This window comes from Aegilops tauschii, chromosome 5, assembly GCF_002575655.3.
Source record: "Aegilops tauschii subsp. strangulata cultivar AL8/78 chromosome 5, Aet v6.0, whole genome shotgun sequence".
Classification (NCBI taxonomy): Eukaryota; Viridiplantae; Streptophyta; class Magnoliopsida; order Poales; family Poaceae; genus Aegilops; species Aegilops tauschii.
This window is the reverse complement of record NC_053039.3, coordinates 480,524,016-480,538,781: the sequence shown is the minus strand read 5'-3', so window position 1 is coordinate 480,538,781 and position 14,766 is coordinate 480,524,016. Positions and strand designations below refer to the sequence as shown.

The following is a 14,766-nucleotide window of genomic DNA, read 5'->3' as shown; positions in this document are numbered from 1 at the left end:
CAAGCAACGCCCATGCATGCATGCACCGCGCGTGGCCGCCACCCATGTCCATGCGCGCGCGCGCGCTCGCTGGCTCGAACCGGATGCCTTCTTCCTACACCCTCCACTTGTGCCTAGCTCGATCCCTCGGCTCCACCCGCTGATATCGAGTACAAAATCCAAACCCTCTTGAACAGTCCTGTGGATGACACGAATATATCAATATTGTAGATATTTGGTTTGAGGCGTGAGGCTTGGGGAATGCATCCTTGCTTTTTTAGGCGGGAGCATCTAAATGATCCGGATGAGGCAGAGAAGAGAACAAAGGTCGCTCGGGGCATGTGAAACTATCATCAGACACGTCAAGCATGCCAAAAACTTTAGCCGGGACGCTTTTGACGACACCTGATTCCCGCTCAATGCCTAAGGTTTCGTCTCGAATTATTTATCGAGGGAACTGATGTTCCCTGTTTCCGGACCATGAATTAATACATACACGACGTTGCTAATTGTTTTACTCAATGTATATATACTATGTCACATCTAAGCTCATGTTGTGTCTTAGTTTTTTGTTTTTGTTTTTTGTTGCTGCATTATATATTTGTGGAAGCTTAGATGTGACATTCTTAAAAAAACATCTAGATATGAATTAGACAAACTGTATGCTGATACTCTGAATACGGGCCAACATTGAGCAAGTACGATCGACGCCTTGCTATTAAGGCACAATCGCCAATTTGCCAGTGTAGGACCGTGGGTTAAAGGTGCAATGCTGAGTAGCCTGGATCCCTCCGCTACGAAACGACCCACAATAAGCTGCGCAACTGACAGCCCCGTCTCACCAATGTCGTCGCGCATTGCACGATCAGGGCCAGGACTAAAAAGCCACTTTCCTAAAGCACAAGAGCAACCCAGCGGCTTTAACGACTTTCACTGGTAAGAACCCCAATCAGCCGAGCGCGATCACACGAAGTGGCAATGCACGATGAGTCGTGTGCCACGGCGCGCCGCGCGCGTGCCGCCGCGCGCCGGGGGTTAAGCCGGCGCGTGCCCGTCGGGGTGCTCTGCTGGCCGTTCGTCTGCCGTCCGATCAAAGCCACGGACGGCCATGATGGGTTTCCTTTGCCCAAACCCAAGGCGGCGGCAGGGGTACGAGGAGTGGAGGGAACACGGAGACGCGAATGTGGAATATAAATTGGGACGACCAGAGGTCAGACGCTACCATCCAAGAATCTCCGCAAGTGTACTGCCGTCTCCACTCCACCAGGGATAGATACGAGCAAATCATTGTAGCTTCGTAGCTCGGGGTCGGGGGCAACCACGTGTGTGTGTGACAGAGGAAGAGAGAGATGCCGTCGACGAAGCTGCCGGCGGCCGACGCGACGGGAGGGAAGGCGGCGGCGCAGGGGGAGGGGGAGGGGGAGCGGTACCCGGTGGAGGAGGTGGCGCTGGTGGTGCCGGAGACGGACGACCCGGCGACGCCGGTGATGACATTCCGGGCGTGGACGCTGGGGCTCGCCTCCTGCGTGGTGCTCATCTTCCTCAACACCTTCTTCACGTACCGCACGCAGCCGCTCACCATCTCGGGCATCCTGGCCCAGATCCTGGTGCTCCCCGTCGGCCGCTTCATGGCGTCCGTGCTGCCCGACCGCGAGGTCAGGCTGCTGGGCGGCCGCCTCGGGAGCTTCAACCTCAACCCGGGGCCCTTCAACATCAAGGAGCACGTCATCATCACCATCTTCGCCAACTGCGGCGTCTCCTACGGCGGCGGCGACGCCTACTCCATCGGCGCCATCACCGTCATGAAGGCCTACTACAAGCAGTCGCTCAGCTTCCTCTGCGCCCTCCTCATCGTCCTCTCCACGCAGGTCCGATATCTTCTTCATCAGTCTCGTCTGTTCAATTTCCTGGACCATGGTTAATTAGCGTCATTCACAGAATCGAATGTTCAAAAAATTATTTTCAAGTTCTGTTGATCATTTGTCAACAAGTTGCTAGCATACGCATCAAGGAATTGACAGTGCTCTCTGTTCCGTTTGGTGTTCGATTCCACACGCGAATGCGACGGGCACGACTGGCACGAGGCATCTAGCTAAGGACTAGGAGATGTGACCAACACTATAGATGTCTGGCTGCCAATCGATGGTGTGATGTTTTGGTCCGCGTAGAGAGTTACCGCCAATGATTCTTCGGAGAAAGGATGGAGGAAAATCTTAGCGCGTCAGTGAGAATCCATGGCCCTAAGAATAATTGGCGGAATTCTGTTCTTCTTGCGTATGCATGCACCATGCCTCTAGTGAATTTCATCGTGGTCAACTTTGAAATTCTGTCAGGTTGCGGTCATCAGTGCAATATTGCATCGTGGACGTATATTCTCCAAAAAGAATATTACATCATGGATGCACTGTCATGTCATTAAGCGATTATTAGTTAAATATAATCCAAAAGAAAAGTGTCTGTGTTTTTACTCATGTGATGTGAGTACATACAAAAGCAAACACTAGAGAAAGTGTACTTTTTTTTTGAGTAACTGGAGAAAGTGTACTGACTTGTGCAAAACTACATGCAGATTCTGGGCTATGGCTGGGCTGGCATGCTGAGGAGGTTCCTGGTTGACCCTGCCGAGATGTGGTGGCCTTCCAATCTCGCCCAGGTCTCCCTCTTCAGGTAGTGATAATCTTTGCAACGCGAGGAAGATTCTGCAGTCCAAGATTTTTTTCTCGAGAAAATACACTGTTAGTTGGTGCTAATCAAGCGATCGTCGGAATGCAGGGCGCTGCACGAGACGAAGGAGGGCGGGAAGCCGTCGACGGGCCCGTCGAGGATGCGCTTCTTCCTCATCTTCTTCTTCGCGAGCTTCGCCTACTACGCGCTCCCCGGCTACCTGCTTCCCATCCTGACCTTCTTCTCGTGGGCGTGCTGGGTGTGGCCGCGCAGCATCACGGCGCAGCAGGTCGGGTCCGGCTACCACGGCCTGGGCGTGGGCGCCTTCACGCTGGACTGGGCGGGCATCTCGGCGTACCACGGCAGCCCGCTGGTGGCGCCGTGGGCGTCCATCGCCAACACGGCCGTCGGCTTCGTCATGTTCATCTACGTCATCGTGCCGCTCTGCTACTGGCGCTTCAACACCTTCGACGCCCGCCGCTTCCCCATCTTCTCCAACCAGCTCTTCACGGCGGCGGGCCAGAAGTACGACACCACCAAGGTGCTCACCAGCGACTTCGACCTCAACGTCGCCGCCTACGACAGCTACGGCAAGCTCTACCTCAGCCCGCTCTTCGCCATCTCCATCGGCTCCGGGTTCCTCCGCTTCTCCGCCACCATCGTGCACGTGCTGCTCTTCCACGGCGCCGACATGTGGCGGCAGAGCCGGAGGGCCATCGGCGCCGCGGCCAAGCTCGACGTGCACGCCAGGCTCATGCAGAGGTACAAGCAGGTGCCGCAGTGGTGGTTCCTGGTGCTGCTGGCGGGGAGCATCGCCGTGTCGCTGCTCATGTGCTTCGTGTGGAAGGAGCAGGTGCAGCTGCCATGGTGGGGCATGCTCTTCGCCTTCGCGCTCGCGTTCGTGGTCACCCTCCCCATCGGCGTCATCCAGGCCACCACCAACCAGGTATGGACACAAATGTGCATGGTTCTTCTTGTTCTTCAGTGTCTGCGCTGCACTGATCATCAACCGATTCATCGTCTGATCTGCTTGCAGCAACCCGGGTACGACATCATCGCGCAGTTCATGATCGGCTACGCGCTGCCCGGCAAGCCCATCGCCAACCTGCTCTTCAAGATCTACGGCCGGATCAGCACCGTGCACGCGCTCTCCTTCCTCGCCGACCTCAAGCTCGGCCACTACATGAAGATCCCTCCACGCTGCATGTACACCGCCCAGGTACGTGACACTGACAGAGATAGATCTCTCAGCCTCCACAATGAACTAGGTGCTCATCACTCGCTGAACTAACCGACGTGCGCTTGCCCGGTGCAGCTGGTGGGCACGGTGGTGGCCGGCGTGGTGAACCTGGCAGTGGCGTGGTGGATGCTGGACAGCATCGACAACATCTGCGACGTGGAGGCGCTGCACCCGGACAGCCCCTGGACGTGCCCAAAGTACCGGGTCACCTTCGACGCGTCGGTGATCTGGGGCCTCATCGGGCCGGGGCGCCTCTTCGGCCAACACGGGCTGTACCGGAACCTGGTGTGGCTGTTCGTGGTGGGCGCCGTGCTGCCGGTGCCGGTGTGGCTGCTGAGCAGGGCGTTCCCGGAGAAGAAGTGGATCGCGCTCGTCAACGTGCCCGTCATCTCCTACGGCTTCGCCGGGATGCCGCCGGCCACGCCCACCAACATCGCCAGCTGGCTCGTCACCGGCACCGTCTTCAACTTCTTCGTCTTCAGGTACCGCAAGGGGTGGTGGCAGAAGTACAACTACGTGCTGTCGGCGGCGCTCGACGCCGGCACCGCCTTCATGGGGGTGCTCATCTTCTTCGCGCTCCAGAACGCGCACCACGACCTCAAGTGGTGGGGCACCGAGGTCGACCACTGCCCGCTCGCCACCTGCCCCACCGCGCCCGGCATCGTCGTCAAGGGCTGCCCGGTCTTCTGAGCACCAACTAAGCTCGCCGGAGCAGCATCGGACACTGCCCGCCATGTATGTAGCTAGCAGCGATCGTCGTCTGGATTGACAGAGGAAGCCATGAATTCAACCTCTCTGCATCAATTACCCGATGCAGCCGCCCGCCCTGAGTCACATTGTGAACATTGTGTGTTTTGTTTTTCTCCAAGGAAATCAAATGCCTAGCTTATATAAAATCATCGCTCTGAATATACTCACAGGCAAATCACACCCTTCACTATTAGTGTGATGAATCCACAGAGAAATGGTCAATGCAAAGTAGCAAGCAAATCAATCCCAGAGAATACAGGAATACACACAATTTAACAGAAGAGAATGATAAGAACAGAGCATATTCACTATTCTCAATTGTCACCTATCAGGCTATCAGCAGAGTGACATGAGAGGGAGGCACCTGTGGTCATCGTGGGCCGTCGGGCACGCTGGAGTGGATGGTTCAGAGCGGCAGCTCGAAGACCTCGTCTCCTCTCGCGGCGATGTGCTTCCTGCAGACCCACCCAATGTGGCCGTCGTCTCTGTACCTCACGCGCCACAGGCCAAACCTCTGCGCAATGTCCATCCCTGTTAGAACTCCTTGTCCTCTCAGGAAATCCACGAGCCACTGCCTGGCCGCTTTCATGTCCTCCCCCATGTCATTGGCGCCGCTGTTCCTCGCCCTCCCGTACATTGCTGCCGCGCCTAGAGCCCCCACCGACGCGGCGCCGTACATGGCTGAGGAGTCGAGCAGGTGCACCACCTCCCTGCTCAGGTCAGGGATCATCTCCCCCATCCCGACGATGAAATGTGCGCCGATCTTCAGGGCGAATGTCAAGAGCTTCATGAACTTGCTCATGTAGGGCAGCAGGGACTGCACCGCTTGGTTGTCCACCTGGATCAGATCGCACCCGATCTGATCCTCCACCACATGCATCTCTCTTCGGAACTCGCACAGCATGTGCACCCGCAGGGATCGCATGCCAGGCAGGATTCTTGTGACCAGCTTCTTGGAGCGGTTGTCTAGGCTGACAAGGTAGAACATCTGGGGCACTTTTCGGTCTTCCAGTTGAATGCTGTAGTTCATCACGTAGTCCATCTTCCTGTGGAGCTCGGTCACAAGGTGATACTCGTAGTACCTCAGGCTAGCAATCTCTTCCTTCAGGTCCCTTATTCCTTGCTCTATTATCTTCAGTCTTTGGAGAACCATCTCGACACCTCTCGCGATGCCCAGGATGGAGGGATCGACCACGTCTGCTTCTGGGATGGTTTCAGGCTGCTGCAGATTGTCTGGGGTGACGGCGAGTTCAGTCGCGAGAAACTGTAAATCATAGTACCTACGGTGCAAAACTTCATGGAAGTCATCATCTGATAGCAGATCTCTGGCATGGTCTGATCCTGATCTTAAGATGAGCCTTTTATTGCTTTCAACTGCACTCCAGGTATGCTGATAATCATATATACTTTCTGCCGGCAGTGACAGTAGAATTTGCTTAATTTTTTTCAGAGGGAGCTGCTGAGTTGCACGGAACCTTCGCGGTATGAGATATTTCACACAGTCAGGCCTGAGAATGCTTTCCTTGAACGTCATATTGGGAGACAAGTTCAGTATCGCTGGGATTACAAACTTGTGGAGTAGCCTCACCATGTCCGTAATATTTCTATCAGAGCATGCAAGCACATCTATGGATGAGCCAAACTTCATTCCCAGCTCCACCTTTACATGGACACCATTAATCACTGTATAAATAAGGTTTTTCTCCAGGTTATAAACTGCTTCCTGCTGCCCAAGACACATGATTTTGTTATGCAGACGAACCTGGAAAGCAAAATTTCCTTTAGAAAATCGAATCTGTATCTATACTACACTGAAGCAATATCCAGGTGTAACCACCAGTCAGTATATATGTTCAAGAGTAAATATCAGAAAAAGCACAACAACTGCGGCATTGTTTTTGCAAAGCCTCAACTTCTAAAAAATAAAGGATCTTGCAATATATTGGCAGCTACAAACTACATTAGTAATTAGCTGTTGGTGTATGTTTTTACCTGCAGTCTTGGAAAGAAGTCACTTGTCAGGAGCATGTGTATATCTTCACATTCGAGACGCCTTCCAACAAATCTGCATTCCGGCATAGTTAACTGCCATTTCTCAGCCCCTCCTTTGTTTTCCTCAAGAATGGCTGGTAGTAAGAGTAATGTATGTGGGTTCCCAGGGTCCTGTTCATAGCATAATTCGAGTTCCAGCAATATATTTATGATGTCACTGGCCTGTAAGGATGCACCAGTTCTCCAGTTTGACCTTGGAATTTGGTTGCGCAGCTTCTCTTGCAGCATCTTCTCCAGCTCCTCTTTGTGGACAAAACCACCACTACTCTCTATCTTGATTGACTTCAATGTAGCTAGTTGGCTGAGGACATCTCGGCAGAACCATTCACAATTCATCACCAGAAGTCCAAGTTCCTCAAAAAATACTATTTCACCCAAGGTATGCAGTGATCTGGCAACAGCACGTCTCCTTGTGTCCACTTTCTCCACATTATCACGCCTCGATCTCAATCTTAGCACTGGAATGTTGAGCTGGCATATCTCGCAGAACTCAGCCCACCTGATCACGGCTCTCTTATTCTTCAACCTCCAGTCATGCAAAATCTTGATCAAATCATTACATACTTCATAAACTTGAGGAACTTGTTGGGTTATTGTCTTTGTTGTCTTTCGCAAGTGGTGAGTGAGTTTGCTTACTGAAACCAACGATCTTGAGTCAACAGCGAAAACAGTGGGGTAAATTTCTGCATGTGATTGGAAGTCTTCTCTGAGCCTTTGTACAACGGCAGCAATTGGCTGTAGCCCTTCTGGTAAATGAGATACCTTGTCATAATGGGTGAGAACTATAGTTACACAGGGTCGAAACGAGTGTGATACTCTCCGCCTATAATTTGAAATCAAGAACCTCAGCCAATATATGAGTTCCCATTCAATCTCGTCTATGCCTTTTGGATATTTAGTAGCAGGCTTTCCAACCAAACTAGACACAATCATGAAAAAGCTTGGACCACCAAGCACCACGAACATGAAATCATGCAACGCAAAACTTCCTTCATTTCCACCGAGATTACACATTGTCAACTTTGTGTTGCCATCAAAGATTGAGTTCATCTTATTCTCATCGGTGAATGGCATCTGCTCAACTGGAGTCTTCAGAGTTTTTCTTGCATCCATGCGAGGCAAATTCATTGAATTCATGCACTGATTCATGGAGCTACATAGCGTGCTTTTACCTGAGAGCACATGCAAATTGAAGCATGTTATAACCAATTCTCGAACATAATGAGATTTGTTTTTGTAAAGCTGTCATGTAAGGTACAGATATTTTATAGTGAAGTCAACAAAATGTAGGTACTAATTTAGCAGGCCCACATATCATGTGAATGTGAAGGAGATTGCATCAAAATGATATTTGACATGATCAGAAAATTCACAGGTTATTAAAATTGTATGCTGGACAAAATAAAACTAGTATTGCCTTATTTCTGCCTATAGATTAGCAAAAAGGAGGGTACTGATGGGTGAAACTGCACCTGCTAATTCTTGGCCACACAGAACAACTCGGCAGCATGTAGGAGCACTTAGTGGCAAATCAAGCAAATCATTTGGCAGAACCAAACTCCCGTTCTGGCCAAGTTTCTCATAAATTTGGCCTGTCTTGCCTGCAACATGCAAAGGTGTTTCATGAAGATCAATTTCTTCAATCCATGGATTGACCTGCAAAGTATTCATAATGGTCTGTAAGACTGCTTCCCCCTCAACTCCCTTGCACCCTCTGAATGACAAAATTCGAAGAGTGGCATTCCTTTGTAAGGTTGTAAAGATATTGACAACATCACTTGATCTCAGGCTTGCATCATCACATATTGCCAGCTGAATAAGGCTCTGGTTTGTCTCCAACATCTGCAAGATTGCAGCCACACCATATCTACCTATATTTGTTCTCTCTCCCCCAAAACTCAAAACCTTCAAAGTGGAATTGGCTTGTGTCTGAAGTGGTGAGAATGTGCTAAGAGGGCATAACAAATGCTCCAATCCAACTCCACCAAAGCGATTCCCATCCAAAGTCAAGCTCTCTAAATACTTGTTCTTGAACAGTCCTGCAGCTATATACACCACTGCTTTGTCCCTGAGGCAACACTTGGTAAGTTTGACAACTTTTAGGCTCCTATTCCGGTCGAGGACCTCTCTAAGTTCTTTGGTCCATCTGGACTTCAGAGGGACACCTGTCATGTCCAATGTTGTCACCGTGGTGTTCCACGCCAAAGCACAAGCAACCCGTTGCAGGCCTGTAGAATTGATATTGCTGTAAATCCTCATGTTTCCAGTTTCTGGCAGGAACTCAACAATTTTACAGTTGTTCATGCCACCTCTTGTATCACGACCGCGTCCCCATATATGCACCTCCACTCTGCGGTTGCGTGCCAGCACAGCAGAGATAAGCGGAGCCGCTGGAATGGAGTTGTTGTCAAGTATAATCAGCAGCTTCAACATATAGTTCACCTCAATCATCTTGGAGAGTTCTTCTGCTCCCTTGGAGCCCATGGAGTCTTCCCATACTTGAAACTCTTCCACACTTCTGTTCTTTGCCAAAGCTGACGCAAGCAGTGTCGCTCCAGCAGCTCCAATTCTACAATCATTGAAAACAACTGCTTTCAAGGTGTTGTTCCTTTGGAGCATTTCCGAGAGTGGGACTAAAGCAACAGCTGATTTTGTGCTAAACACATTTTTTTGGAACTCCACATGCTTCACATTCGAGCCTGGGCCTAAGTATGAACAGAGAAGTTGGATTGCTTCAGGCTGCCATTCAATACCATGAAAAAGGAGATTAGTCACGCCTCTGTAGCTCTCTTTCGAATCCACAAGATGATGCAGAAACTCAAGCAGAAAGTTGACACCATTCTGGTCTGTACAAATATGGATCCTTAGTGATCTCTCACTTTCCATAGACAAGCCCGATCCAGAGTTTGCTGCAACCTGGTAGAACGCGATGTTCTCAATGTCCTTGTACTCCTGTAAATCAATTTCTGCAACATCTCTGATATACTCCTGGTTAGATGGTGATGGTGCCATGATGATCCCATCACCCATACTTGGAGGTGTCGATGAAGAGCAGTTGAATGAGGGACGGGAAGCAGAGGTGAAGGTTTACCTTTACCATGCAAGTAGAATTCAGATGTATATAGGTGTCTGAACAAAACAGATTTCACAGGCAGATGTCATATATGGCAACTGGAAAGAAAGTTTTCTAAAGAAAACGAGTGCAAGGCAAGGTCAGGCATCAGATTCCTGGCTTGTCTAGGGAGCATGATAAAGAAAGGAATAATCTTTATTTTGCTTTGCTTGTCTGAAGGAACATGATTGGCAAAGCTAATAAGTTCCAAGTATACGGAATCACTTGCGTAGTTCCACGTACTAAGGTATCAAAGTTGTATGCTGAAAGCCTGAAAATATCAAAGTTTTGCTTTGATTATCAACTTTTTAAAGCATCAACCATGACTCCACTATATGTATGATCCATCCTAACTACGTGCACCCATCCAGATATAACACATAGATATTGCAACGCCAGCACAAATTTTGACAGGAAACATCTACATTGTCAAACAATAAACTTAAAATTTTGTTCACTTGTTTCATTGCAGAATTCAGGAAATAAAAGAAGATTTACTTCCCATTGTCTTACATCACTGGTAATCAATTTGCTTATTTCTTAATTTTAACATTATATTGCAGTGTGCGCTTTAATCAGAAAAAGATTCTCAGAAGTGTCCAGGAAGTAAAGAATAAGTGCAGGATGCCTTTAATATTCAGATAATAAAAGTTAGCCCATCCTTTTCCCCTCTTAATGTCTACAGAGACTGAGCCTTATATGAGCTTCACACAACTTGTAGATTTCCATCAAACCAAGCACATTGTAGAGTTACTTAATTGTTAAGGTGCTAGGAGTAGAAAGAAACAAAATGCATACATACTTACCACCAAGTGCAGCCAGAGTGAAGAACTGCTATCTGAAGAAGCAAGCAGTAACAAGGCTGATACTGCTACTTTATTTTATCCTTCACTTCGCCACAGTTTCGGCTCAGCAAGGTATGAAAATAACTTCTGGCTCCTGATTCCAAAATGCTCATGCGCTATTTAGTCTTTATTTTCCATTTTTTTAATCTTATTATTTCTAATCATCCCAGTGTTTCTTCTTTCAAAATTCTATTAACATAAAATCCAATCTCAGAGTAAGCAATATAGTAAAGACTAACAGTCTGAAACATGCCGTATGGTAGCTTGGTAGAGTGAGGATATGTGCATATCTGAAATAGCATATACCGAGTGATTTAACTCTGTTACTGAAAACAAAGATATGCAGACTTTAAACCATGTAAACCCGGGGAGGGGGGAGCCACTATTGCCAGATCCACTGCTCAAAGTTACATAAGCAGATTTCTGTCAGAATCATTAGTGGGTATATTTATTGCTCTTGAGATACAAAAACTTTTGAGCCTGAGAAATCATGGCCTCATTGCTGTTCATACTTAGATTCATGGGGTGCTATGCTAACAAGATAAAGTCAACTGTAACCTTGACCCCCTAGTAAATACAGAAATAATCACTGAACATTGAAAAGAACCATCCAGTAACTGAAATAGTGTGATCTGAATTCATTTGTCTCCCAGATAAATCAATGAACCACCGAACCATTTAAGGAATTTGAAGAAATACTTACACCTATAAATTTTCAAGCAGAGGATCGCAACTGGGAGAAGCAATGGTGCATAGCGGATGAGCAAACACCAGATGATATCCTACAGATTGCTCTTAGCTGGGCATGTGGTCCTGGAGGTGCAGATTGTACGATGATTGAGCCTAACAAATCATGTTACCTTCCCAATACAGTCAGGGACCATGCATCTTATGCCTTCAACAGCTACTGGCAAAAATACAAGAAACATGGTGGTTCTTGCTACTTCAGTGCAGCTGCAATGGTCACCAACCTAGATCCAAGTATGTTCATAACCTAAACCATCATTAGGGCATACACTTTTGCAGGTTGAAATTCCACTAGCAAGATCAAACATGCAGAGCACAAGCACGCACCACACACACAAGATACCCGCACGCCACAAGCACACACACACACGCACGCACGCACGGACGTAAGGAAGTTCTTTTCTTTGGAATCAGCGTGTACTCTTAGAGAATTTAGGATAGCATCCAAATATAAATAACTTATCTTACTCCTTATTCATAATATAAGCAGTTTTTGAATTTGTGCTAGTCAAACATTTTTAGGTTTGACCATCGATATAGAAAGAATTACCAGCTTAGACAATATGAAACTGACATGAATATTGTCATAATTATATTTAGGATTTGTTTGAAACAACATATTTTTGAGAAAATTATGATCAAAGTGTTACTTTGAGAACCGTGTAAATGGTCTAGGCTACTTATATTGTGAATGACAGGGAGTATACAAAAACATTATTGTTCTCAGCCATGTCATTCACTTCGTGCTGTCATGCCAATGCAGGTCGTAAGTCATGTAACTTTGAAGTGGTGCCCTGATATAACGGTGGGCGAAGCACTGAAGATGCATGCATTCCTGGTTTTCTTCTACTGATCCTTCAGGAAAAGAATGGAAAAAATGTTCGGCACATTTTCCGTCTTTGTGGAGGGGATGCCATTACTCGAATCAGGAGGGCAATGTCTAATATTGCTCCATACTTCAAAATGTGTCAACTCTGTGTCTCATCGTAATCAGACTCTTTTCAATTTTAGTCATGTACCTGGTTTTGTATCAATAAAAGTTGAGCAAGTTTTTATATGGTGTGTAAAGGGGTAGAGACCCAAACAGCTAGGATATAATCAAGCAATAATCACTATGGTTATCTGACACTTGTAGCGCAAATAGATCAAATCATTGCTACACTAAGTAGCGCCCGTGCCCGTGCCCGTGCCCGATCTCTACAATGTTAAATAAATTATAATGATACAAGTTACGGGAGCACGGTGAACCAAACTATAACCTGAAAATGAGGATATTTTGTTGATGGATGGAAGCAGAGAGATTGACAGACAGAAATCAAGCTGACCATGTTTGCAAGGACAACCACGAGAGCCAAGATCCCGTGATTGTCATGGAAAAAGTATTGGCATTAAATCTAAAGAAACAAGAGACGCAGCTTCATTGGCATGAGCAATTGATCGGACTGTTAAGCAGGATGTACAAATGAGGAGGTGCGAAACATCAAGGGAACTGTTTTATTTTAATTATTCTCTAAAGGCATGAGAAAGATGTGTGCCACAGCAGTACAATCATGACCTAATAGAGCGACTGATACAAAGCCTTGTGTAAAGTAGACATAGTTTTCACCCGATAAAACACAATACAATCAGAAGAGCAGGCTGGCCCAAGCAGCAATGAATGCAAAGCCACCGATCGGTGCTGGTGAAGAGAACTTCCTGTCTTCAAGGTAAGCCACAGTGTAGCACCTAGAAATGGAAATGAGCAACAATCATTGTGCAATCCCATCATTCCAAACAACGCAAACGAAATCCAAGACCAGCGGTCCTCATTTTCTTTGCATCCCACGAAAACTCACAGTGCAATCTAAAGACAAACACATACACACACTTACGTTCCAGAGAAGAGCACAATTCCAGTTGTCAGAAGCCCTCCGAACTGCATGCACAGCAAAGAACCGCGTGAATTAGCGCGCAGCTAGATAAAAGAAAAAAAGCGAAAGCGCGATGCGGGCGTTAGTACTGACGATGTTGGGGCGCTTCGTCATGGGAGCCCCGAGCAGCGCCGCGGTGTGGACGAGATGGTACAGGGAGGCGGTCTGCCAAATCTGTCAAAAAATTCCCCACAAGCCACAACTGTAAGACGCAGATTGATTCATGATTTGGAGGGACGGGTCGGAAGTGGGACGAGGGAGCGGGCCGGGATAGATGGACGGAGAGTGGCCGGGTGTACCTCTTTGTATCTAGGGTTCTGCGGGCGGAACATGTGCGCTCCGTAGGTGCCCAGTCCAAGAGCAGCGACCCCTGCTCGACCAATTTCACCCAGCCGTCAGAGTGCGGAAGCAACCGGAGGAGGAGGAGGAGGGGAAGAGGGGAGGGGGGTGGGGTTACCGGAGACGGCGGCCACCTTGTGCCATAGCATCGGGTCCGTCGGCATCACCATCTTCTTCTCCCTCTTCGGGTCGTCGTCTCCGTTCGCTCGGTTGCTTCTGCTTGCGCTTTCCTTCCCTCTCCGCTGGTGGTTGGCGTTTTTTTAGGGAGTTGGCGTTTTGCTGCCAGCAGTCAACTATTTTCTGTGGCCAAATCGGTCAAAACAGTTGTGAGACGTTGGATACTTGGATGAATGGCCAGCAAGGCGCATTGCTTAGAACAACTCCATAAAATTAGGTGTTGTATAATTTAAATCATTAAAAAGTGCATTTTACATCTTTATAAAAGAGTCAACTCCAACAGATGATATATATTGGTGATGTAAGTCTTCAACTCCAATAGATGATGAAAATAAAGATGTAAACGCGGCTGTGTACAGCCACTGTACAACCGCATAAATTAAAATGAAAACATACCGAGTCGAACTTTAAATTTTCACATGTCCACAATATTAAATTATTACATAATCCTATATACCTAAGAGATTCATCTCCACTAACCTATTTATCTAAACATGCAGGCTATCCAAGTCATCATGTAGGTCCCACATATAGAAAGGTTTTTCTTCTCTATGTAATTTTCCTATAATAATTTCTACAACAATGCTACATGGCACGTATTTGTAACTCTTAATGTGCAACGTTTCATTACCAGCGTCCGCCTATACACCTGCCTTCTCTTTGTTTCCACTTCCAGCCGTAAAGCACGGACATATCTCTTCATTGGAAAAAACACAAAAAGATCGACCCCTCTGTCCCCCACAAAAAAGAACAACAGTTTTCTCACCTCGCTACGGCGGCTGCTGGGAGCCGATCCGATCTCTGCATCAGGGAACTGCTGCTCTCTTCGGCGGCTCTCTAGGAATCTCCTTGCCGGTGTATTGCGATGCGTGCGCTGGTCCTCCACTCCCCGTGTTTTTCTCCGTCGTGACTAGGTAGCTGCACAGCCATTGGGGAGGTCGATGTCGGCCG

The 14,766-nt window shown here is 47.9% G+C and overlaps 4 protein-coding genes across 4 annotated transcripts; 2 read left to right on the top strand and 2 right to left on the bottom strand.

Annotated features, from left to right (window-relative positions):
• Positions 1 to 726: 726 nt before the first annotated feature.
• On the top strand, positions 727 to 4,779 carry LOC109751041 (oligopeptide transporter 3). The gene is made up of 5 exons (XM_020309957.4): positions 727 to 1,847; positions 2,549 to 2,646; positions 2,752 to 3,589; positions 3,680 to 3,862; positions 3,959 to 4,779. Exons 1-5 carry the CDS (start codon positions 1,329 to 1,331, stop codon positions 4,571 to 4,573), a joined length of 2,253 nt encoding a protein of 750 aa, XP_020165546.1. The 5' UTR covers positions 727 to 1,328; the 3' UTR covers positions 4,574 to 4,779.
• LOC109751025 (protein TORNADO 1) lies at positions 4,736 to 10,222 on the bottom strand. Its single transcript, XM_020309939.4, has 3 exons — positions 8,158 to 10,222; positions 6,626 to 7,857; positions 4,736 to 6,395 (listed from the first exon to the last, which is right to left on the bottom strand). Exons 1-3 carry the CDS (start codon positions 9,713 to 9,715, stop codon positions 5,040 to 5,042), a joined length of 4,146 nt encoding a protein of 1,381 aa, XP_020165528.1. The 5' UTR covers positions 9,716 to 10,222; the 3' UTR covers positions 4,736 to 5,039.
• A 238-nt stretch (positions 10,223 to 10,460) lies between these two features.
• Positions 10,461 to 12,411, top strand: LOC109751051 (glucan endo-1,3-beta-glucosidase 1). The gene is made up of 3 exons (XM_020309965.4): positions 10,461 to 10,714; positions 11,366 to 11,623; positions 12,153 to 12,411. The coding sequence occupies exons 1-3, from the start codon at positions 10,588 to 10,590 to the stop codon at positions 12,185 to 12,187; spliced, it is 420 nt and encodes a 139-aa protein (XP_020165554.1). The 5' UTR covers positions 10,461 to 10,587; the 3' UTR covers positions 12,188 to 12,411.
• A 458-nt stretch (positions 12,412 to 12,869) lies between these two features.
• Positions 12,870 to 13,931, bottom strand: LOC109751062 (uncharacterized). Its single transcript, XM_020309975.4, has 5 exons — positions 13,757 to 13,931; positions 13,599 to 13,669; positions 13,393 to 13,473; positions 13,261 to 13,304; positions 12,870 to 13,114 (listed from the first exon to the last, which is right to left on the bottom strand). Exons 1-5 carry the CDS (start codon positions 13,806 to 13,808, stop codon positions 13,015 to 13,017), a joined length of 348 nt encoding a protein of 115 aa, XP_020165564.1. The 5' UTR covers positions 13,809 to 13,931; the 3' UTR covers positions 12,870 to 13,014.
• Between the last annotated feature and the right edge of the window lie 835 nt (positions 13,932 to 14,766).